Here is a 25,057-nt window from a genome sequence, read left to right as displayed (position 1 = left end):
AGACTTTTTATATCCACTGTATGTTTTCATATTACTGTTTTCAAGTTATCTTTGGTTATGAATTTTAGAATTGCAGAAAACGATGGGAGGTTTTATATTTCTATAAATGTTATTGCTCTTCATTAGTATTTAGGTTGATAGGTTGCGTGGAGAACCTCTCAGGAAAGATGTACCTTTTAGTTAGCATCAACTGCTGTTTCAAGGAAGTCACCAGGGGAGGCATATAGGTATTTGAGCCGAAAGAGACCCCTGCCTCCTCTTAAAAAGTCTCCAAAGACGCAACACGTAAAATGATGTGCTGTCAGTGAACTCATCATGTTACACACAAAGTAGCTGGTCGGAGTGCTATCTGCAAGAGCAAGAACAGCTCTATTTGGCTCTGCTGATGAAGATTTCATGCCAAGTGGCATTTTTTTTCTGATACTACTAATCTTGCTTGATGTAAGTGAATTTGCTTTTATCTTTATTAAATTATTTGACAAGAGAGCACTATGAGTTGTTTTCTATATTCTTATATCTGGAGTGATATACAAGTGGTGGTGTGCAGAAGTTTAATCTTGTAAGTCTCTGCTCCCACCGAAACACAGTGCGGAAAACCCACGTTCCATGCACGTTTATCACACTGTGTTCCAAACACACCGAGGGTGCAATCTGCTGCGGGCGCCAACAGATTCCTGATGACACCCCAAACACACTATGTTTGCCTGCATTGAATCACATGGTACCACTGTATTATGCTATCCGGTTGCAGTGTGTTTTGGCCATTAATGATTTTTTATTCATTTACATATTTTTTATTTAAGTTGATTTTTACATTTTTTTTGTATAAGGAGATTATGTGGATACATATATTACATGGACATTTACAGAGCCTTAAAAAAACATGAGGATAAAATGGTTTTCCATTTTTTTTTTTTTTTTTTTACAAATAAGTATCTGAATAGCTTACAGCTGCAAGTCTTTTTGGGTATGTCTCTACCAGCTTTGCACATCTAGAGAGCAACATTTTTGCCCATTCTTCTTTGCAAAATAGCTCAAGCTCTATTAGATTTGATGGAGAGCATCTGTGAACAGCAGTTTTCAGGTCTTGCCACATATTCTCAATTGGATTTACATCTGGACTTTGCCTGGGCCATTTTAACACATGAATATGCTTTGATCTAAACCATTCAATTGCAGCTCTGGCTCTGTGTTTAGGGTCGTCCTGCTGGATGGTGAAACTCCACCCCAGCCTCAAGTCTTTGGCAGACTCGAACAGGTTTTCTTCTAAGATTGCCCTGTATTTGGCTCCATTCATATTCTCATTAACTCTGACCAGCATCCCTTTCCTTGCTGAAGAAAAGTATCCCCACAACGTGATGCTGTCACCACTATGTTTCAAGGTGGGGATGGTGTTCAGGGTGATGTGCAGTTAGTTTTCCCCATCACAGAGTTTTTCTCTTAGACTAAAAAGTTAAATTTTGGTCTCATCTGACCAGAGCACTTTCTTTCACATGTTTGCTGTGTCCCCCATATGACTTCTCAAACTGAAAACGGGACTTCTTATGGTTGTGTTTCAAAAATGGCTTTCATCTTGCCACTCTTCCATAAAGACCAGATTTGAGGCGTGCATGACTAGTAGTTGTCCTGTGGACAGATTCTCCCACCTAAGCTGTGGATCTCTGCCGCTCCTCCAGAGTTACCATGGGCCTCTTGGCTGCTTCTCCGATTAATTCTCTCCTTGCCCGACCTATCAGTTTATGTGGACGGCCATGTCTTGGTAGGTTTGCAGTTCTGCCATACTCTTTCCATTTTCGGATGATGGATTAAAAAGTGCTCCATAAGATGTTCAAAGCTTTGGATATTTCTTTTTGTAACCTAACTCTGCTTTAAACTTCTCCACAACTTTATCCCTGACCTGTCTGGTGAGTTCCTTGGCCTTCATGATGCTTCGCAGAACAGCTGTATTAATACTGAGATTAAATTACACACAGATGGACTCGAAGTTAGGTGACTTCTGAAGGCAATTGGTTCCACTAGATTTTAAGTAAGAGGAATCAGGTTAAAGGACACTGGAAACAAATGCACGCCACACTTTTCAGATATTTGTAAAAACGTTGAAAACTATTTATCATTTTCCTTCCACTTCACAATTATGTGCCACTTCGTGTTGGTCTATCACATAAAATCCCAATAAAATACATTTACGGATTTGGTTGCAACATAACAAAATGTGGAAAATTTCAAGGGGTATGAATAAGTGTTCAAGGCACTGTATATAGAACTACAAATCATACAAGCTCATTACCCTGTGTTAACCTCACTGCCATGGCCTGCAAAGGGAAGTGCTCACACAGCCCGTGGGGTTCAGACATACAGTTGTGCTCATAAGTTTACATACCCTGGCAGAATTTATGATTTCTTGGCCATTTTTCAGAGAATACGAATGATAACACAAAAACATTTCTTTCACTCATGGCTAGTGTTTGGCTGAAGCCATTTATCATCAATCAACCATGTTTGCTCTTTTTAAATCAGGCCAACATAAACTACCCAAATGACCCTGATCAAAAGTTTATATACCCCTGGTGATTTTGGCCTGATAACATGCACACAAGTTGACACAAAGGGGTTTGAATGGCTATTAAAGGTAACCATCCTCACCTGTGATCTGTTTGCTTGTAACTAGTGTGTGTGTGTGTGTGTGTGTGTGTGTGTGTGTGTGTGTGTGTGTATAAAAGGTCAATGAGTTTCTGGACTCCTGACAGATCCTTGCATCTTTCATCCAGTGCTGCACTGACGTTTCTGGATTCTGAGTCATGGAGAAAGCAAAATAATTGTCAAAGGATCTGCAGGAAAAGGTAGTTGAACTGTATAAAACAGGAAAGGGATATAAAAAGATATCCAATGAATTGAGAATGCCAAATAGCAGTGTTCAAACACTAATCAAGAAGTGGAAAATTAGGGGTTCTGTTGAAACCAAACCACTATCAGGTAGACCAAATAAGATAACAACTGCCAGGAAAATTGTTCAGGATTAGAGGTCGACAGATATGGGTTTTTCTCTGGCCGATGCCGATATTTAGAAATCATGGCGGCTGATGGCCGATATATGATGCCTATTTTTTTGGGCCGAGATGTTAGGCCGATTTAATTTTTTATTTTTTTTCCTTTTTTTTTTTTATCCCCCTTCATCTCATAAAATCTAACAGACACCTTTCCCACTGGGGCGTTTTTCAGGCGCTTTTGGGCTAAAAATAGCGCATGTAAAGTGTTTGCAAAACGGCTCCCCTGCAGTCTGCATGGAAGCCCCGAGTGCCATTACACTGAGGCGATGCGCTGGCAGGATGTTAAAAAAAGTCCTGCAAGCAGCACCTTTGGAGTGGTGTATACTGCTCCTCCACCACTCCTGCCCATTGATATGAATGGGCACCACTGCCGAAGCGCATGGAATGCGATTTGGCAGCGGTGCTTTACGGGCGCCTGTAACCTCTTCCTCGGCCGCTAGCTGGGTTATATGCGCCCCACTAGCAGCCGAATAGCACCGCTAAAATGATGGTAAAGTGCCGCTAAAACTAGCAGCGTTTTACCATCAATGCCCGTCTGCCCCAGTGTGAAAGCAGCCTTCATAAGTGATACAGAAAATTTCTTACATTGAAGCATTTATTAAACAAAACAAACCTCCAATCAGTTTACTTGTATGTATGATTTAGATAAAAAAAAAAAAAAACTATATATTAAATAAAAACAGGTAGTCAAAACTTTTGGACGAAAAAAAAATGGGCTAACTTTACTGTTTTGTTTTTTTCTTTTTCCCAAAAAAACTGCATTTGAAAGACTCTGCGCAAATGCCGTGTGACATAAAATATTGCAACAACCGCTATTTTATTCCCTAGGATCTCTGCTAAAAAAATATATATACTTTTTGGGGTGTCTAAGTGATTTTCTGGCAGAAAATACAGGATTTTTACTTGTAAGCAACAAGTGTCAGAAAAGATTTAGTCTTTAAATGGTTAAACTGAGAACTCTAAACACTGAGTTGAGTTCATTCATTCAAGTATAAACATTGTATCTCTTTGATCTTTTCTTGGCAGACTGCCCAGAGAGGAGGAAAGTCTTCTATAAAGACTCAGGCAACTTGCATTGACATCTATTACAGAAGTCATTTGCAAGTCACGCTATAGTTCTAAATCGGCCTTTTTATCAGTACAATCGGTCCATGCCGATTAATTAAAAAACTGCAAATATCGGCCGATATATCGGTCAACCTCTATTCAGGATGCAAAGAAAAAACTACAAATAACTTCAGGTGAAATACAGGACTCTCTGAAAACGTGTGGTGTGGCTGTTTCAAGATGCACAACAAGGAGGCACTTGAAAAAAGATGGGCTGCATGGTCGAGTCACCAGAAGAAAGCCATTACTACGCAAATGCCACAAAGTATCCCGCTTACAATACGCCAAACAGCACAGAGACAAGCCTCAAACCTTCTGGCACAAAGTCATTTGGAGTGATAAGACCAAAATTTAGCTTTTTGGCCACAACCATAAATGATACACTTGGAGAGGAATCAACAAGGCCTATGATGAAAGGTACACCATTCTTACTGTGAAACACGGAGATGGATTTCTGATGTTTTGGGGATGTGTGAGCTACAAAGGCACAGTAAATTTGGTCAAAATTGATGGCAAGATGAATGCAGTATGTTATCAAAAAATACTGGAGGAACATTTGCATTCATCAGCCAGGAAGCTGCGCATGGGACATACTTGGACATTCCAACATGACAATGATCCAAAACATAAAGCCAAGTCGACATGTCATTGGCTACAGCGGAATAAAGTGAAGGTTCTGGAGTGGCCATCTCAGTCTCTTGACCTCAATATCATTGAGCCACTCTGGGGAGATCTCAAACGTGTAGTTCATTCAAGACAGCCCAAGAATTTACAGGAACTGGAGGCTTTTTGCCAAGAGGAATGGGCAGATTTACCAGAAGATAAAGAGCCTCATCCACAAATACCACAAAAGACTTCAAGCTCTCATTGATGTTAAAAGGGGGCAATACACAGTATTAAGAACTGGGGTATGTAAATTTTTGATCAGGGTCATTTGGGTAGTTTCTGTTGTCATTATGATTTAAAAAGAGTAAACACAGTTGATTGATAATAAATGGCTTCAGCCAAACACTAACCATCAGTGAAAGAAGTTTTTGTGTTATCATTCATATTCTCTGAAAAATGGCCACGAAATCATAAATTATGCCAGGGTATGTAAACTTGAGCACAACTGTATTGGGGTAGATTTACTAAAATTGATGCACACAAAATCTGGTGCAGCTGTTCATAGTAACCAATCAGCTTCTAGGTTTAAGCCCACGTTCACATTGGAACAAATTTGCATGGGATTTGACACGCCTAATTGGCGGCAATAGCACCGATTCCCAAAAGTAGTTCCTGTACTACTTTTGGCGACTTTGGGGGCGATTTGAATAGACATTGGTGCATGAACCCACATAGATGTCTAAAATTGACCCTGAAGTCAGACTGTATTGCCGGTTTGAAATTTTGCGAGTCCAGCTCAACTTCTAACCCACAGTAGTGTGAACCTGGGCTTATTGTCAAAGCTAAATGAAACAAGCTGAAGTTAAAAGCAGATTGGTTAATATGCACAGCTGCACCAATTTTTGTGTGCATCGGTTTTAGTAAATCTCCCCCATAGTGTATTCACCTAGTCATGAAAAACATGGGTCTTGGTTATCATGTGTTTTGATTGTTTTCAGTAGGTGTGCCATCATGCATTGACATGTGCTGCCATTCCTATCGAAAGCCATTATAAGAACGTACATCTGTACATTATTAGTAAAATAAATGTAAAAAAATCTGTCCAACACATGTCAATGCACTGCACATTTGAGAAATAGCACCATTAAAAACGAAGGAAAATTTCTGCACACGCGTTAACACACATTATAGTTGGGAAAAGGCCATAAAGGATAATGTATTAATAATTTAACAGGTGCACTGCACAGTACACTCTGCCGTGTTGAATATCTTCCCCTTAATGAGCTATAGGCAAGTGAGTGGAGTGTACATCCTGACCACATTTTTTGCAGTTTAATTGTAACAAAGCAACAAATCTGTCAACAAGGTAATCATATACTTAAATACAATAGCAAAATTAGGGAGCGCACACCACTAACTGTACAGCAACACATGTTGAACCAATGGAAGAATGAATGGGAGGCGTTTTGAGTGGCGCTATTTTTTACACTTGGTCATACTTAAAAAGGTTGTAAACCCGATAAAAAATAAAAAAAAACTGCAAAACAAAGGCATAATGAGCTAGTATGCATTACATACTGGCTCATTATGAAATACTTACCTTAAAACGAAGCCCCGCCGAGGCACCCACACACACCGCTGAGAAGGCTAACATCTTTCCAAGTGTTTCTTCCGGGTTTGTGGGCTTTGGTGCTGTGATTGGCTGGAGCCGCAAATTACATAACTCTACAGGGTCTTAAAGAAACAGCACGGGTGGCCATTCATTCAGAGCGCATTCGCAGATGAAGTCATCTGTGGCATATATAGTAAATTTCTCCTAAACGGTGCGAGTTTAGGAGATATTTCCAGTACCTACAGGTAAACCTTATTATAGGCTTACCTGTAGATACAATTAAACAATACTTTACTTTCTCTTTAAATTTGGTTTACAAGATACGAAGGAGGCTGTGTGATGTGGAATGGGAGATTTCTTTTCTTCTTATACTTTCTGCTTTTGTGTCCGGAGGTCATTGATGGCTAGATGCCCAAGCCAAATAGCAGCATCTGCATGTCTTAGTTACCATACCGTTAACTATATTAACTATGGTACGTTAATGGTAAGGTTAACTATGACTAACATGCGTACCCTAAATAATAAGGACATTTAGTTGGTAAACTATTTTATTATAGGCTGAAAATTATGAAAAAAAAGTAAACATTTTTTTCTATTTAAATTTTAAATGATGTAATTGTATTTGACAATTACACGATTAAATAGATGACATTACAGATCTCACTGAAGCCCAAAGGTAGCTGTATTTCTCTGCAGGCTAAAGACTTATTTTTTCAATGAAGCCTCCAGGGTGCATGTGAATGATCACATGCATGAGTGTTATAGCTGACAGTAATAACATGATTGGTTCCCTATGGCCCATAAGGATCATTTGCCTTACAAACCAGATCTAAGGCTGAACCGCTACTTAAAGTGTTTGTTAATCCCCCAAAAAAAATATTCAGATTCTGGTCCTTTAAAGCAGATTACACAGCACAGTGTTTGTGTTGTGCAATCATCCCCCCTCTAAACTGTAAAAGAAAACCTCCCTAAATCTGCCGCTTAATGTATGCCCCTCTCTAAACTGACCACAATAACCAGGGCTACTCAGCCTTGATCATCGTGGTCAAAGTGTGTCCCTCTGTCAGACGTAGCTGTCCTCTCTGCTCTCCTCTTTCCCCCCTCCCCCCTCCTTCCTACATGTCAGCATGTTCTCTGAGTCTCTGTTCCCCCCCGCCGCTACTATTAAAAATAAAAGCCCTAAAATTTTCACTGCCAGCCCCTCAATTAGAGGCTGGCATACCACACTATCCAAGCCCTTTGCAAAAACGAGCGCTCTAAAAACCTCATTAGAGCCGTCTTCGGGCCAGTCCCGTGACTTGTGGCCGCTTTAAAGCTCAGAGAAATCGCTTCTGCAGGAGGTCACGTGATCTCCCGGCTGACGTCAGAGGGAGGTCTCGGCCCCTCCTGATGAAGCGATGTCTAGGAGCTCTAAAGTGGCCACGAGTCACGTGACTGGCCTAAAGGCAGCTCTAAAGAGGTACTTAGAGCACTTGTTTTTAAAAAGGACTTGGATAGTGTGGTATGCCAGCCTCTAATAGAGAGGCTGGCAGTGAATAACAATTTAGGGTTAAATACTTTAAGTAGTACATAAAAAAATAAAAATAAAAAATAAAATTTCAACATATTAAAATCTAGCATTAGAACATTTCTAAGCTCCAGCCCCTTTCTGCAAAACCCTGTCAATCTCTTTGGCCTCACTAGTTCCTGTATTCAACCTCCACATCACTACTTTGTAATGAAATCACATGGAAGTAGGAAGGGGAATCACTGAGGGTTGCTGTGGACCAAGGAAATTGTCGCTGCAGAAAGGATTGGCTTCCCTTTCAACTTCAGAGGAGGACTTCTCTTGAGTGGTGTTCTAGCAGGTAAGGGAAAAAAAATTATGTGCTGGAAAACTATACCTTAAAAACGTTTTGTATTTATAACAAATAGGTTTACCTGAAAGCAGAATAGGCAGATAGAGCAGATAACAAAATCTTCCCTGGAAGCATTTGCAGAAGGCAAAACAGACATCATGTCATAAATACCTAAACTAAAGAATAGTAGGAAGCCTAGCAAGTGACTCCAGATGTTCACAGTTTCATTGGACAAGATGAAAAGGCTGGAGAAGAAATAAAATGTTAAAATTAGTAAAGTACATGGTACCATAAAACTAATCTACAAAGAGCAAACTTAAGTGCCAAGTACAATAACCCACAGTATCCAATTAAATAAAGTCTTTTTACAGAAACATGATTACTGGTCAATGGCTGCTACTGAAATTCACACTTATGGGGTTAAGCAAATAATAATATGATTTTCACAGCTTACCTGTAAAATCCTTTTCTTTTGAAGTACATCACAGGACACAGAGCCATAGAAATTACTATGTGGGTTATAGTCCACCTTCAGGTGCTGGACACTGGCACACCCTAAACAGGAAGTTGCCTCCCTATATAACCCCTCCCATACAGGGAGCATCTCTGTTTTGTAGCAAAGCAATACTAGAAAGAGGGGCAGGACCTCTGTGTTCTATGATGTACTTCAGAAGAAAAGGATTTTACAGGTAAGCTGTTATAAAAATCCTATTTTCTTTAATCGTACATAACGGGACACAGAGCCATAGTAATTACTATGTGGGATGCCCCAGAGCAATGCCAACGGAGGGGAGGGAGACACAACAAAAATAGGGCACCATGAGATCAGAGGACTTATACTGTTGCCTGCAGTACACTGCACCCAAAGGCGACATCCTCATGTCTTTTTTACATCCACCTGATAGAATATGGTAAATGTATGGATTGAAGACTAAGGCCGCGTACACACGGGCGGACTGTCTGTCCAACTTAGTCCACTGAAACACATTTCAGCGGACAGTCCGCTCGTGTGTGAGCTTCAGCTGACTTTTTCAGCGGACAGTCTGGCGGACTAAGTCTTTCGGAATTTCCGTAATATTGTCCGTCCAACTTTGGTTTCAGCGGACAGTCCGCTCGTGAGTAGGCAAGTTGGACGGACTAAGTATGGCGCATGCTCAGAAAGGATTTACACGGCCGAAGGTTGCATTGCAGTGTATTGGACGTCGTATTTCTAGTCCCGTCGTACGTGCTGTACACGTCATCGCGCAAGCTTTCAACGGACTGTCTGTTCATCGTGTGTGGTCAAGTTCGTTCATTCAAAAGTAGGACGGACTGTCTGTCGGATTGTGTGACGGACTTAGTTGGCCAGACAGTCCGCCCGTGTGTACGCGGCTTAAGTTGCGGCCTTGCAGATTTAAGCCATGGAGGCTTGGTGATGCACTGCCCACAAAGCACTAAGAGCCCTAGAGGAGTGCGTTTTGATTTGAGAGGGTAGCAACTACCTCTTTAAACCATAAGCTAGAACAAATACTTGTCGAATCCATTTAGAATAGTAGATTTCCATGCTGCCTGTCCTCTTTTAGGACTTTGGGGCAATATGAACAAAACATCAGTTTTCTGAATCTGAGCAGTTGTCTTTAAGTAGACTGCTCTTACCACATCAATAGAATCTAATGATTCTATAAACAGGGTTCTGGAAAAAATGAAGATAGAACAATATCCTGGTTTAGATTAAAAACCTGATACTAACTTTGGTAAAAAGTTGGATGAGGACGCCATACTACCTTATCCTTGTGAACAATAATAATAATATGGCTCTTTACAAGAAAAAGCAGCCAATTCTGATACCCTTCTTGTAGCAGATATGGTTAACAGAAAAAAATAGTTTCCTTGTCAAACAAACACCAAGGGAATATGCTGCATCGGTCCAAAAAAGGCTGTTTTGTAATGCCGCCAAACTAAATTCAAGTCCAGAGGGTTCAGGGGTGAACTTACCGGGGATTAAGCCGTGTTACCCCCTGAATAAAGTTACCAACCAAAGAAAGCGAAGCAAGTGGTTATTGAAATAATACAGATAAGGCCAAGACCTGTCCTTAGAAAGCACTCAAGGCCAGCTTTATTTCTCACCCCATCTGCAGAAAGTCAAGGATTCTACCTTTGACCTATTTCCTGGGTCCAACCCCTGGTTTCACACCAGTAGACATATGCTTCCTGGACTCCATAATATATAATTATGGAGGCCGGTTCCCTTGCATTTACCAAGATAGAACCACTGAACCTGGCAGCCCACATTTCTTCAGAGTGTGGGTCTCAATAGCCAAACTGTTAAATTTTGCATTGATAAAAGTAGGATGGAATGGCGGTAGGGTCCATGGGTCCCCTACCATCATCTTTACAATCCCTGCATACCAAGATTTCCAGGGCCCCACTGGAGGCCACAAGAATCACCGACTTCCCTCCCTGCTTGATCCTGCGAAGAAGTCATGGGCACAGGCAGAATAGGAGGGAATGCATAAATCAGTGAGAACCGATTCCACGGAAATAGCAAGGCATCTGTTCCGCATGCTAGTGGATCCATTGTTTTTGACACAAAGTTATCGATTTCTTTGTTGAACCTGGACGCAAACAGATCTATGTCTAGGATCCCCCATCTTTGACATATTGACAGGAAGTTATTGTGGTGAAGGAACCATTTTTCCCGGGAACAACTGCTGGCAACTCAAGTAATCTGCCTGCCAATTTTCTATTCCTAGAATGAAGACCTCCGATAGGCAAAGTACATTGTTTTCTGCCCAAGATAGGATAGGATTCACAATTCTCTGGGTCGCGCAACTTCTTGTGCCCCCTTGGTGATTAACATAGGCCATTGCATAGTCAGATTCAATCCTGGCAGGACAATACCGCAAAACTGAACGTTCAGGCCCTCAGAACCAAGTAATCTGCCTGAATTTCTAGAATGATAATGGGCAAGGTCCTTTCTGATCTGGGACACTTCCGTGGTAACTGAAGGAAGGATTTTCCCCTTTGCAGATTTTTGGATACTAACCATAAACTGAGGCTCCGGCGTAACCAGCCTACAGTACCTGGTATTTCCAGGTGGTCCATCCAGGTGCTAACCAGGCCCGATCCTGCTTAGCCTCCAAGATCAGATGAGATCTGGCGCTTTCAGGGTGATGTGGCAGGAGGCTTTGGAGTCAGACACATTGGGAATCTAGAGCTTGAACCCTTTGTTCCAAGCCGATAGGATAATGTTTTGCAGCAGTCTTGAATGAAACTGAGCATAAGGAACAGCCTCGAATGAAGCCCCCATCTTTCCCAACATGCAAAGTTGAATAGAAGAATTCATTTTGCTTCGACCACCTAAATCAGTTCCATTATGGCGCTGATCTTTGCCTGGGGTAAGAATACCCTTTTCTGGGTGTACCTATGATCAGATCCAAGTATCTTAGCCCTTTTCATGGTTTTAAAGAAGATTTTTCCTAGGCTGAGAAACTGCTAATCTGGCTAGAAGAGGGGCCAGAACCTTTGTAAACACTCAAGGTGCAGTAGCTAGACCGTAAAGCAGAGCTACGCACTTTAAAATGAAGATTTTCCACCTTGAAAAGTAGATATTACTAGTGAGCGAGGAAATAGGCATATAGAGGTAAGCATCTTTGATGTCGATTGACGCCAGAAGTTCTCCTTGTAGGATGGAGATAACTGATTGGATTGACTCCAATGCAAAAAAAAAGAGTGGTTATATTCAGTAACTGAATTTAGAGATTTCTGAGATCCAGAATGTCCATTTGGATTTAATCAAACCCCAACCTCTGCTCTTGCATGGAGGCCACCATGATCAGTTTTTGCCAAAAGATGGTCCAATGCTTGACAGAAAGACTTATTTTTCTCTGGATCCTTAGGCCGCGTACACACGCGGGGACTGTTCGCCCAACTTTGTCCGTCAAACAGTTTCGGCAAACAGTCCGCTCAAAATTAGCATGGACGGACATGGCCACACACGACGAACGAACAGTTTGCTGAAACCGTGCGCGATGACGTGAATGGCACGTACGACGGGACGAAAAATACGACGTCCTATACACTGCATTATAACTTTCGGCGTGTTAAGCCTTTCTGAGCATGCGCGGAACTTAGTTTGTCGAACAAGCCTACACACGGGCGGACTGTTCGCTCAAACAAGGTTTCAGCGGACAGTTTTACGGAATTTCCGAAAAACCTTGTTCGTCAAACTGTCCGCTGAAACTGTCCGCTGAAAGCCCACACACGAGCGGACTGTCCGCCCAAACACTGTTCAGCGGACAAAGTTGGGTGAACAGTCCGCCCGTGTGTACGCGGCCTTAGGAACATTTGATCTGAGAAAACGAGGAGATGGGAACGCTTGGAACTCCAGTTTGTACCTTGGAGCTATTGAGGAAGTCCCCCATTCGTCTTGACACTCTTCCTGCCAGATCCTTGAGAACTGCAGAAGAATTCCCCCTATTGAGCGAACGGGGGCGCCTCCTCATAAGGAGCTCCAGTATCTTGTAGGTTTCCTCCCCAAGACCTCTTTTGTCCCTGGGGTTAACCCTGGGGATGACCTTTTTGAACCTGACGGAGGAGGCCGTCATGACTGCCTGGAGGCTGATGCCCCTGGCACAGAATAAGGAGCTTTAAAAAAGAAAATACATTTACTCCTTTTCTTAAATGGCAAAAGGGGTACTTTTTCCGCTAGAATTTCTTTGGATGTATTATCCAAAACATTCCCAAATAGCTGTTTCACCGCAAAAGGAAGACTAGACTAGCCAGGAGCTTCTGCATGGTGCTTAGCGAAGGGGGCTAGGCCTAAAGGACAGAATGTCTCATAGCAACTATTGGAAACATAAAGCTGCCAGATCCTGGGCCTGCTGAGCAGGATAACCTTGAACACCTGTTTAAACTGGTCTGCCTATGATTAAGAAATTACTGTCAGCGCAGGCTGACACTCAATCTGCCTGAGAAAAAAAAAGTGTTTTTTTTGTTTTAAAAAAAATAGAGATGACAACTTTGTATCCATTGGATCCCTAAGCATTTGAGCATTGTCTGCCGGACAAGTCAAACTCTTATTCACAGAGGATATAACAGCGTTAATTGCTGGTATACCCTACTTAGTGAATTTCCTCCACCATAGGATAAAGTGTGAAAACAATGCTTATCTGGGTGACCCTCTCAGATACAAAAAAGCTTTTCCAACAATGAATGGACAGAAAAAGGCATGCATAGCTTGAGGAGGCTTTAGTGAACCCAAACACTCAGCTAAGGGTACATAAATGTGGAGAGGACAATTCGGCAAGAAATTGCGCCATCAATCTTAAGATTGAAACAGCTGATTTTCCCACATTTGACATCTCAGAAGAGTCATCAGCCTCACCACAGTCCCCTGAGGGAATTAGTGTTCTCCCGCCCCTAGTTCCTCAGTTTGAGGGTCCTGGGCAATGGACGATAACCTGTTGCATTTTGACCCATACTGGGATGCGATTAAAGATTAAACTTTTTTCTTTTTTTCCTATCATGGCTGAGGAAAAAAGATCTTTTTAGTAAAATAAAACAGGGGCTGTAGTGTTGAAAACAGTTTCAAACATTTCATGGCCTCAATGCTTACTCTGACCAGCCACCCTCTCTCAGGGGAGGATTCCATTTGTAGAAATGAGTAGGCTTTCCAGAGCTTGAGGGAGACCCTTTTAGCTCTTTTTTGGGGGTGTTTCAACCCCCCTTCTGACTTTAGCCCAATGCACAAAGCAGAGGTACTACCAGAAGAAATCGCATCCACTGCTTGAGCAATAGTCCAGCCACTGCTGCTCAGCCTTTTATACAAATTGTAAATGTGTCAAATAGGAACTGCCTGTGTCACCAAAGCCTCTTTCATGCTCCTCTTTGCTTTTATGCCAGTGCTGACACTTGGGCATGACAACATTTACTTTAAGAAAATTAAAAAATTTCTTAGAAAACTCCACCTACCTTTCTCGCCGCAGGGTTTTCTGTGGTAAAACCAACAGACCCAATCTTCACCTTAAAACACACTCCCGTGTTGGAGGACGCCCTGCCTGACCTCAAATCGCGCCCCACTCTTTTCTCTGTCAAAAGAGTTTTCCCGTGCCTCCAATCTGATGGGATTGGCTTGTGAGTGAAGGAGGGATGGCGTGGAGGAGACCTGGAAGTCGCCGCCGAGTAGAGGCGGTGAAAGAAAACGGCATTGCCGATCGTTTCCAGTTCTCCCTTATACTCAGCCTCATGAAGAGGGGAAGAGTTCAGCCCAGGTGGGGGTATCTGGAGGAAGCAAAACCCACCAAACTTACCAGAGGTCTGCATCACGGTGGGTTCCGTTAACAAACCTTCAAAAACCGGGGACCCTCAGCGAACCCACGATCCTGGACCTGTAATAGCACCCCACCAGTAAAGCTTTATGGTCTTAATACCAAAAGTACTGGATCCCTGGGTCCAGCTCTCTAAAAAACAGAAGCGTTTACAAGCAAAACCTTGTTTCTTCGGATACGAGGCTCGGCACCATTCAATTTGGCCTAAAAGACACTGAATAGATCCGGCTGCACAGCAAGCCTCAGCAAGGATTGCTCCAGTGGAGCTCAGCACAGCACATCTTCACTCGTGACCAACACCTTAGACACTGGCAAAAAAACTGAGGTGCTCCCAGTATGGGAGGGGTTATATAGGGAGAAAACTTCCTGTTTAGGGTGTGCCAGTGTCCAGCACCTGCAGGTGGACTATAACCCACATAGTAATTACTATGGCACTGTGTCCCATGATGTACAATTAAAAAAAAAACTATTAACCCCCCCAGCTGTATTCTAGAGTCTGGCTCGGGGTGAACATTCAGTACGATTAGCGGTAACCCCGGACCAGACTTGGGATCGCATCACTGGATCCAGGATGAGTTTACTTACCTTATCCCCTGGATCCAGCGATGTCCTCCGCTCGATCTATCACAGAGCTGAGCTCCGTTCCCTGCGAGGGTTCCGACGCATGGGAACGGAGAGCGGCACCAAGTTCAAAAAGTAAAACACACACATTACACACAGTATAATGTAATCTTACAGATTACATTGCTGTATGTAATTATTTCACATCCCTTTTGTCCATAGTGGTCTGCCCAGTGCCCTGCATGTAGTTTTATATTATTACTACTTTTTTTTCTGCCTGGAACCTGGAGATTGTCCATAGTAACCAAAACTGTCCCTTTACATCAAAAGTGATTTTAGACCAGCTAGAAAATAGCGATAATAAATTAGAATCACTCGCAAAATTGAGCGATAGCGATTTGTGGGGAGATTCGTCATCAAATACTGAAAAGTAATGACAGTGACAATTCTGCAACTGAGCACATTTCAGTGTTTTTGATTTGATTACATTATTGAATAATTTTTATTATATTATTTGGTATAATTATTATATTATAATATATGATTTCATTTTTCAAACTTTATCATACCCGGGATGTCTACTAGACTCTGGTTTGGACAGATTTAAGTGAGTTATTCCTAAGAATTACAGGACTACAATATAAAAACGCCCAAATTTCCATGCATAATTGTACCGCTTTCAGCACCTAAAATAATCATACCGCCAGGTTAATTTACTAGACCTAATTAGGATAAGGTTAAGCCTTAAAGTATATTTAACCTCTTGCTGCCCCTGTAACACATATGTGAGGCAACAAAAGGGTGGGCTTTAACCACTTCAATACCGGGCACTTTCACCCCTTTCCTGCCCACGCCAGTTTTCAGGGCTGTCAAATTTTGAATGCCAATTGCGTGGTCATGCAACACGGTACTCATATTTTATCTTTGTTTTTACACAAATAGAGCTTTCTTTTGGTGGTATTTAAATCACCAGTCTTTTTTTTTTTTGCTAAATAAATGAAAAAAAAATACCAAAAAGTTTGAAAAAAAAAACAAACTTATTTTTCTTGGTTTCGTGTATAACATTTTGCAAATATTCTTTCTTCAAAAATTTAGGCCAAACTGTATTCTGCTACATTTCTTTGGTGAAAATAACCCAAATCAGCATTTATTATTTAGTCTGTAGGGAAGGTATAAAGTCCACAAACTGGTATACACTGTATATATCTGAAAATTGATCAAGCCTGATGTACTGATGGCCCATCTCATTTCTTGATGCCAGGAAAATACAAATAACCCCCAAATTACTTCTTTTTGGAAAGTAAACAGTCCAAGGTATTTAGTAAGAGGCATAGCAAGGTTTTTAAAGTTGTATTTTTTGGAAAATTAAGAAATTACATAAATAAAAAAAGTCACAATTTTGAAGTTTTTTTAAAAATTGTACATACTGTCACCAAAGCAATACCGTATCATCATAGAACTAGTGTGGTGGTGATCAGAGACACTGGTGACAGTATGTAAAAACATTTAAAACAATATGATTGCTTATACTAGTGAATGAAGCAACCATTTTTACTGAATTAAATGGAATAATTTAGTGCTTACTATTGTGGTTAGCTGTGATTGGCCACAGTTAATCACATGGTACAGATGGGCTGTGATTGTAACTATACAATCATATATGTGTTGCACGGTCATAAAATAATCACTACAAATGTGCTAAAAAGTTATAAATAATCCCAAAAATTATATCACTATCAAAAAAGTCCAGTGCAAATAAAATTAAGTGAAAAGTGCATCCAAGCAAAAACGACTGTGGGCAATGAAGTGCCCTAGTGATGACATCCGTTCGGATGAAACTCGTAGGGCTGAGTTATGGCGCTGACATCATCACGCCCGCCGGGGTGTTGGATGTGATAGTTTGATATGCTATTTGACTTTACATCAATGTGAGTAGATGCCTATTTTTGAAATAAATCTATTGCAATTGCTACACTATGGGCGATTTTCCATCCCTCTTTTATATGCTGTCTTTTCTGTGGCTGAGCAGTAGATTGTCTGTTTAATCTACTGGAAAGGACAGCTATTAGTTGCAGGCTGAGTGAGTGGAGATACATGCATGCCTATCCATTCATTTGTGCAGCAGGCTCTGGGAGTGCAGGCTCTGATCCATCGGTCAGGACGGCATATTGTAGATGTGGAGGATGACACATTTACTCATTGATGTGAGTGGAGGCTCACTCTCATTCATCCAGCTAACAAGTGGTGTGATTGGAGGCTGCTGATTATTCCATCCATCCTCTAGTGGGACTTGTTCCCCAAAAGCACTGTTAGACCTCCTTTGCCTTGGGGTCTAACCTTCTGGTAAGCAGAATTTGTGTCACATGCGTGGGTGCACTCTGGTAATTTGGAAGGGGATTTCAACTTATGGAATTTGGGACAGTTTTTGCTTGGATGCACTTTTCACCAATGGTGAATTTCCCACCTGGCCATCATTTGTCGTTAGCACAGAGACAAAGAGTTTTCAGTGTGCACTCAGTAGCCGGCGGGACCAGTTCACAATCATGTGACCGCTGTGACAGCCAATCACAGTGTGGTCACATGATTGCCGAACCTTCCAACCTCAACTGATTTTTTAAATTTTTTTGAAAGGATGCCGGGGTGGGTGGGTTGAAAGGGGGTAAAAGAAGTATGGGTTTCTTTTTTCTTTACTAATCATACTTGCCTCGATGGATGGGGCATTAGATCGATGCTACAGCTGTCCTCCGCCATCTCTGCACTGAGAACCGAGCCACCGAACACTGTCAGTCAGCATCGCTCCTGGTCTGCTTCTCCTCACTCATTGGAGCGATGAGCTGTGGAGGGGCGGGGAGAATCCATCTCAGCGGCTTGCTGAGACTGCCATCAATCAAGGCAGCTGGCGGATCCAGACATGGGAAGTCGGGATGACGCGGTGCCTTGACTGAGGGCTGCGACGTCAGCAGAGAGCCGACTTCAGACCGCTCTCCGCAGAAAACAGGAGTGCAAAACTAATTGCACTAATGTGACCCTTAGGAGAAGCCCAGCCTAAAAAGCTCAGGCTGAACTTCTTCTTTATTCAAGAAGAAAAATGTAAAAAGAATTGCAGCTTACTAGCATAAACCGTGGCAAGAAAAAAAAAAATAGGTGAACCTCTCTGGTTTTCTGCAATAATTTGCCATAAAATGTGATCTGATCCCCATCTTAGTCAACAATAGATAAAAACACAATGAATTTTTTGTTCACTATGGGGGTGGCGGGGGGGGGGGGGGTGGCGGAGGGTAAATACCCCCCCCCCCATATTGCACATACAATTCTAACTTCATATACTGAACACACCCATTAACAGTCACAGTGCAGTAGAACCCTTGGAGTTAATAGCTGATTGAATAGTTTAGGAAGAATTTTTGACCATTCCTCTTTACAAATCTCCTTCAGCTTAGACACATTTGTAGGATGTCTTGTGTGAACAGCTCTCGAGGTCAATCCACAGCATCTTTATGGGGTTATGGTCTGGGCTCTCACTGGGCCACGCCACGAGGCCCTTAACCACTTTAGCCCCGGAAGGATTTACCTCTTGAATGACCAGACCATTTTTTGAGATATGGCACTGTTTAGTTGACAATTGCAAGGTTGTGCGACGCTGTACCCAAATAAAATCAATGTCCTTTTTTTCCCCACAAATAGAGCTTTCTTTTGGTGGTAATTGATCACCTCTGCAGTTTTTATTTTTGCGCTATAAACAAAAAAAAAAGCGACAATTTTTTACTTTCTGCTATAAAACACCTAAATAAAATAATACTTTAAAAAAAAAAAAAAAAAATGTCTTCATCAATTTAGGCCAATTTGTATTCTGCTACATATTTTTGGTAAAAACAAAACAAAACACAATAACTGTACATTGATTGGTTTGCGCAAAAGTTATAGCGTCTACAAAATAGGGAATAGATTTATAGCATTTTCCAAAAATATGGCACAACACTTGGTACCAGGTTACAAATACGTTTATGGGTGCTTTGCAACAAACGTCTAATATGCAGTTACTATTTATCTTACCTTTTCAGGCATAAACGGGATGGTAGATAAGCTCTATATCCATCAGTAATGTATGGATTATCTTTAAGGAAAACAGGAATCTGTTCATAGGTATAAAGTCTAATTCCTCTGGGAAGAAGAACTGGCCAATACTGGTAACTACCCAGCTCAATGTAGTGGGCACTTTTTAGCAGCTTCTGGTGCATGGTGGCAGGTATTTCTGTGAGCCCTGAAACATAAATAAACAATGTATTAACAGGTGATTACAAATAACTGTGAATTCCATTGGCAAGAATCTGTGGATTGCTGTGGCTGGCATGACACTTGTGTGTAAAGAGCCACGTAGCCCATACAATGCAATGATGTCATCTATGTGCGACTGTTTGCACAGCCAGCTATTACCTGCGGTTACGAAAACAGATTATCCTGGCTGAACACAGTTTGCCTGCATCTGACCACGATCACCGCAGGTAAACGCTGGCTGTGCGAACAGTCATTGCATTGTATGGGCTAAGTTAAAAGCGCTGCTAAGAGCCTTACTAATGTTATTTGATGCGAGTCCTGAAGCAATTCAAACATCATTCATTCTAATGAACGGGGAAAAAAAGTCTATACATACCTTTATTCTTGTGTCTTCAGCAAGGTCTGGTGACGTCAGGTCCTCCTAAATGCTGCAAAGTAGTGGTGACATGTAATGATGTGGCATAATTTTCTGCTGTGAGCCCAGGGCAAAGGATAAAGCCTTTGTTGCCTTAGGCTCACAGGAATTGGGTTGGTATCCATTTTCCCCCAGAGGAGGAGCTGCACCACATCGCTGAATCAGTGAATCCTTACAGGACAGCCTACAAGATGAGTTTGGTATAGTAGCTGGAGCTGTGTTCTTTTTTTTATTTTTATTTTTAGATAATTAATCCTTGCTGGGATCCAATTATCTACATTTGTTACCCAAGTTGGAAATGGGCTTTAAAATAACATTAAAAGGTTCATTTTTTTCCTTTAAAATAATAAACCTGTCATACTTACCTGCCATGTGCAATGGGTTTGTACAAAGCAGCCCTGACCCTCTTCTTCTGAGGACCCCTGGGTGCTAGGGTCGCCTGGCGTCTAGCAACCATTGATGTCATGGCCACGACTTGCTCCCTGCACAGCATTGAAAGCAGAGGAGGATTGAACTTCCTCCTCCTCCACGCCTAGTGCTCCTGAGGCCCAAAGCAGCTATCCATTTAAATCACAACTTAAATCACTAGTAAAAAGGCTTGATTTAAATCAACTCGATTTAAATCATCATTTTTAACCACTTCAGATCTGGAAGGATTTGCCCCCTGACCAGTCCATTTTTGCGATACGGCACTGCGTCACTGCATCACTTAAACTGACAATTGCGCTGCCGTGCGACGTTGTACCCAAACAAAATTTATGTCTTTTTTTTCCTCACAAATAGAGCTTTCTTTTGGTGGTATTTGATCACATCTGCGTTTTTTATTTTTTGTGCTATAAAAAAAAAAACGCCAATTTTGAAAAAACACAATGATTTGTACTTTTTGCTATAATAAATACCCACAAAAAATGTTTAAAATTTTTTTTTAAAAAATGTATTCTGCTACATATTTTTGGTAATAAAAAAAAAAAAAAAATCGCAATAAGCGTACATTGATTGGTTTTTGCAAAAGTTATAGCGTCTACAAAATAGGGGATAGATTTATGTAATTTATTATTTTTACATTTTTTTACTGGTAATGGCAGCAATCTGCAATTTTTATCAGGACTGCGACATTGCAGCAGACAGATCAGACACTTTTGACGCTATTTTGGGACCAGTGACATTTATACAGCAATCAGAGCTAAAAATAGCCATTGATTACTGTATAAATGTCACTGGCAGGGAAGGGGTTAACACTAAGGGGTGATCCAGGGATTAACTGTGTTCCCTAAGTTACTTAGTATGAACACATGATCTGTCTCCTCTCCCCTGAGAGAACCGGGATTTGTGGGTTTACACACACAGATCTCGGGTCTCGCTCTGTCACAAGCGATCGCAGGTGCCCAGCGGTCATCGCGCCCACCAGGCACGTGCTGGGTGAGTGTGCGCGCCTGCTGTGACTTCTTAAAGGAGCAGCGTACAGCTACGGAGATTTGTGCAGTCGCGCCAACCTGCCACAGTATAACTGTGGCGGCTGGTCGGCTAGTGGTTAAACAGCAAATGTCATCTCTGTCCCGCAGTGGCTCCTCCTCTGACCCGCTGTTGACTCACCAACAGTCCCATTCACTTTATTGGGACGGCTGGTGATGTGGCAGTGACACAACAAGGTGAGGGATGTGGCGGAAGCAGGTGAGCGGATACCCACTAACAGGCGCTGCCATAATGGATCTGAAATGACTGGCGCTCTTTAAATGTAAGGACTTATTCTTGCTGGTAGTTAGACTCTTTAATATTTGCAAACAAAATGAAGGTTTCCAATTTAGAATAATAAGCTGTCAGGTTAGTAAAACAGTAGTGTACAATAATTTGCAAAACAATGGGATAAAGGAATATTCCTGAACGTTGTTTTATCTCACGATTATTGTGCCATTGTGTAAATGCATCAATGGAGTGCATGTTATCTCACCTTGTAGAGCTTGGATTCATTGAATGAGTTTACCATAAATGTAAATATTGCAGAATATACAGCCTCATGCTACATCACTAAGCTCCATTTCATGCTGAATATACTAAATTATTAATGTATCTTAAATAGAAAACTATCTTTAGATAGATTTTTACTCCAAAAGCATTTTATTTGATAAAAATCTAAAAAATCCCATTAAAGAAATAAAAAAAAAAATCAGATTTTTATATAATTTTTTTAATCATTTATATTTAACCACCCTGCAAGGGGGGCTCCGCCACCCCCCCCCCCCCCTTTCTTGCATGCAGGCAGGGGGAACCAAGTGGACAGGTAAGAGTTAGTGATTCCATCCCCCCAGAACTGCCACTCATCCCATCCTCCTAATGAAGGCCTACAGGTCCCAGCATGAACCCTTAGATCTCATGGGTTCATGCTGGGACTTATAGTCCTTCAATTTTGAAGGGAGCAACATACTTAGATCTGAGGAGTCCATGTTGGAACTTGTAGTTCTTCATTGTTGGGAGATGTGATTACCTCACACCAAAAGTGAAAGACTACAGGTCCCAGCATGAACACCTCAGAGCTGAGGATGTGACACACTGCAAACTTCAGGGGGTAGGAATCGGGTAGATCAGTGTAGGAATCGGGTAGATCAGTGTAGGAATCGGGTAGATCAGTGTAGGAATCGGGTAGATCAGTGTAGGAATCGGGTAGATCAGTGTAGGAATCGGGTAGATCAGTGTAGGAATCGGGTAGATCAGTGTAGGAATCGGGTAGATCAGTGTAGGAATCGGGTAGGTCAGTGTAGGAATCGGGTGGATCAGTGTAGGAATCGGGTAGATCAGTGTAGGAATCGGGTAGATCAGTGTAGGAATCGGGTAGATCAGTGTAGAAATCGGGTAGATCAGTGTAGGAATCGGGTAGATCAGTGTAGGAATCGGGTAGATCAGTGTAGGAATCGGGTAGATCAGTGTAGGAATCGGGTAGATCAGTGTAGGAATCGGGTAGATCAGTGTAGGAATCGGGTAGATCAGTGTAGGAATCGGGTAGGTCAGTGCAGGAATCAGGTAGGTCAGTGCAGGAATCAGGTAGGTCAGTGTAGGAATCAGGTAGGTCAGTGTAGTGGTCAGTGTAGGAATCAGGTAGGTCAGTGTAGGAATCAGGTAAGTCAGTGTAGTGGTCAGTGTAGGAATCAGGTAGGTCAGTGTAGTGGTCAGTGTAGGAATCAGGTTGGTCAGTGTAATGGCCACTGTAGGAATCAGGTTGGTCAGTGTAGTGGTCAGTGTAGTGGACAGGTAGGTCAGTGTAGTGGACAGGTAGGTCAGTGTAGTGGACAGGTCCGTCAGTGTAGTGGACAGGTCCGTCAGTGTAGTGGACAGGTCCGTCAGTGTAGTGGACAGGTCCGTCAGTGTAGTGGACAGGTCCGTCAGTGTAGTGGACAGGTCCGTCAGTGTAGTGGACAGGTCCGTCAGTGTAGTGGACAGGTCCGTCAGTGTAGTGGACAGGTCCGTCAGTGCAGTGGACAGGTACGTCAGTGCAGTGGACAGGTACGTCAGTGTAGTGGACAGGTCCGTCAGTGTAGTGGACAGGTCCGTCAGTGTAGTGGACAGGTCCGTCAGTGCAGTGGACAGGTCCGTCAGTGCAGAGGACAGGTACGTCAGTGCAGTGGACAGGTACGTCAGTGCAGTGGACAGGTACGTCAGTGCAGTGGACAGGTACGTCAGTGCAGTGGACAGGTACGTCAGTGTAGTGGTCAGGTACGTCAGTGTAGTGGACAGGTACGTCAGTGCAGTGGACAGGTAGGTCAGTGTATGTCCAGTTTTTACTCCAGATCCCTCGGGTCATTTGTGCTCCTTTTGTAGTATAAAGTACGGGGGTTTAATATACAATTTTAGTGCCTTAGATATAAAGAGCATTTGTTTCATGTATGTTAGACTGACATTGAAAGAACAACAAAGCTCTTTAACCTAAGTGGCCGCCTGCAATGTCAGGCTAATATCTCTCTTTCTAACAAAACCTCTGGAAAAAATAAATAAATAAAAAATTATATATATATATATATATATATATATATATATATATATATATATATATATATATATATATATATATATATACATTGCATTTTATAGTTGCCCCCCTAAATATGAATGCTGGAGACCCCGCTGGTCAGTATTAAATGGTTTGTCTCAAGCCTCTAACTGCTACATCTGCAGGGCAACTTGTTCTTTTGAAAAACAACAGACTTACTGGCCAGATCAACCCCAGTGAAAATCAATGAAAGAAAGCCTAAAAAAAAGAAAAGGAATGCTGCTATGACATCATTGCTGCCAGCTGTAATATAATAAATATTCCCTTTTGGCTATATAGTGCTTTCAGTATACTTTAATAGCAGATTTCTTGTACACATGATGAATGAGAGAGATTTGATTGGACAGATGGGGGCGGTAGGTGTATAGGTGAACACTATGAGACTAAGAGGCAATGGAACTCTTTTGGCGTCACGTGACAGCCCTAGGATTGGTCTGCTGTCACACAATACAAGGATGAAGAGCTACTTCATAGGATTACACCAATATAGGTGTATATGTGTACAGGTGTGTGTGGCGCTAAGCCTGCCCGCTATCCGGTCCTTGTCCCCAGCTGCTGTCCCTCTCCGGCTCCCACCTTTACCTATATCTCCGTATGTAACACTGATCCATCCGGGTCCGGCCTGCCTGCCAGTTGCGCCGTCCTCCTCCCTGACGTCATCGCGCTCTGAATGGGGAGGAGCCGGCAGTGTGTGAGCGATGACAGCTACTATGTATTGTCAGTGTAATGTCAATGGGAGAAGAGCTCGTACTGCATTCAATGGTGTGTAGTACAAAGTGTGTGAAGGGAGCATTAGGCAGAGTACACATCACAACACCTATATACAATGTGTTATCTCACCTGTTACACATTCACCCACCTCTTCTAGTTGTGGTGTAGTGATCTCTATAAGTCGGGCTACAGCTCACAGACCCGGTATTATGGAGTGATACTAAACTTCCCTTTAAAATAAAATAACCACTTGCTTACTGGGCACTTAAACCCCCCTCCTATCCAGACCAATTTTCAGCTTTCAGCGCTGATGCACTTTGAATGACAATTGCGCGGTCATACAATACTGTACCCAAATGACATTTTTTCCCACCAAATAGAGCTTTCTTTTGGTGGTATTTGATCACCTCTGCGATTTTTATTTTTTGTTAAAAAAAAATGTAAAAAGACCAACATTTTTTATTTTTATATTTTGTTATAAATTTTTAAAACGGGTAATTTTTGTCCGTCATTGATGAATGCTGATGAGGTGGCAGTG

The 25,057-nt window shown here is 42.0% G+C and overlaps 1 protein-coding gene across 1 annotated transcript in view; it reads right to left on the bottom strand.

Annotated features, from left to right (window-relative positions):
- PAQR3 (progestin and adipoQ receptor family member 3) overlaps positions 1-24,457 on the bottom strand; it is a 63,057-nt gene extending 38,600 nt beyond the window's left edge. Inside the window, exons 1-3 of the mRNA XM_077476179.1 lie at positions 24,391-24,457; positions 19,133-19,340; positions 8,293-8,455 (exon numbers count right to left, since the gene is read on the bottom strand). Coding sequence (XP_077332305.1) covers positions 8,293-8,455; positions 19,133-19,317 — 348 coding nt within the window. The 5' untranslated portion in view covers positions 19,318-19,340; positions 24,391-24,457. The remainder of the gene's footprint in view (positions 1-8,292; positions 8,456-19,132; positions 19,341-24,390) is intronic.
- Positions 24,458-25,057: the final 600 nt, after the last annotated feature.

Source organism: Lithobates pipiens, unplaced genomic scaffold (genome assembly GCF_037356315.1).
Source record: "Lithobates pipiens isolate NorthernLeopardFrog02 unplaced genomic scaffold, aLitPip1_a1.2 Scaffold_13, whole genome shotgun sequence".
Classification (NCBI taxonomy): Eukaryota; Metazoa; Chordata; class Amphibia; order Anura; family Ranidae; genus Lithobates; species Lithobates pipiens.
Note: the sequence above shows the minus strand (reverse complement) of the source record. Positions and strands in the feature narration are given on the sequence as shown.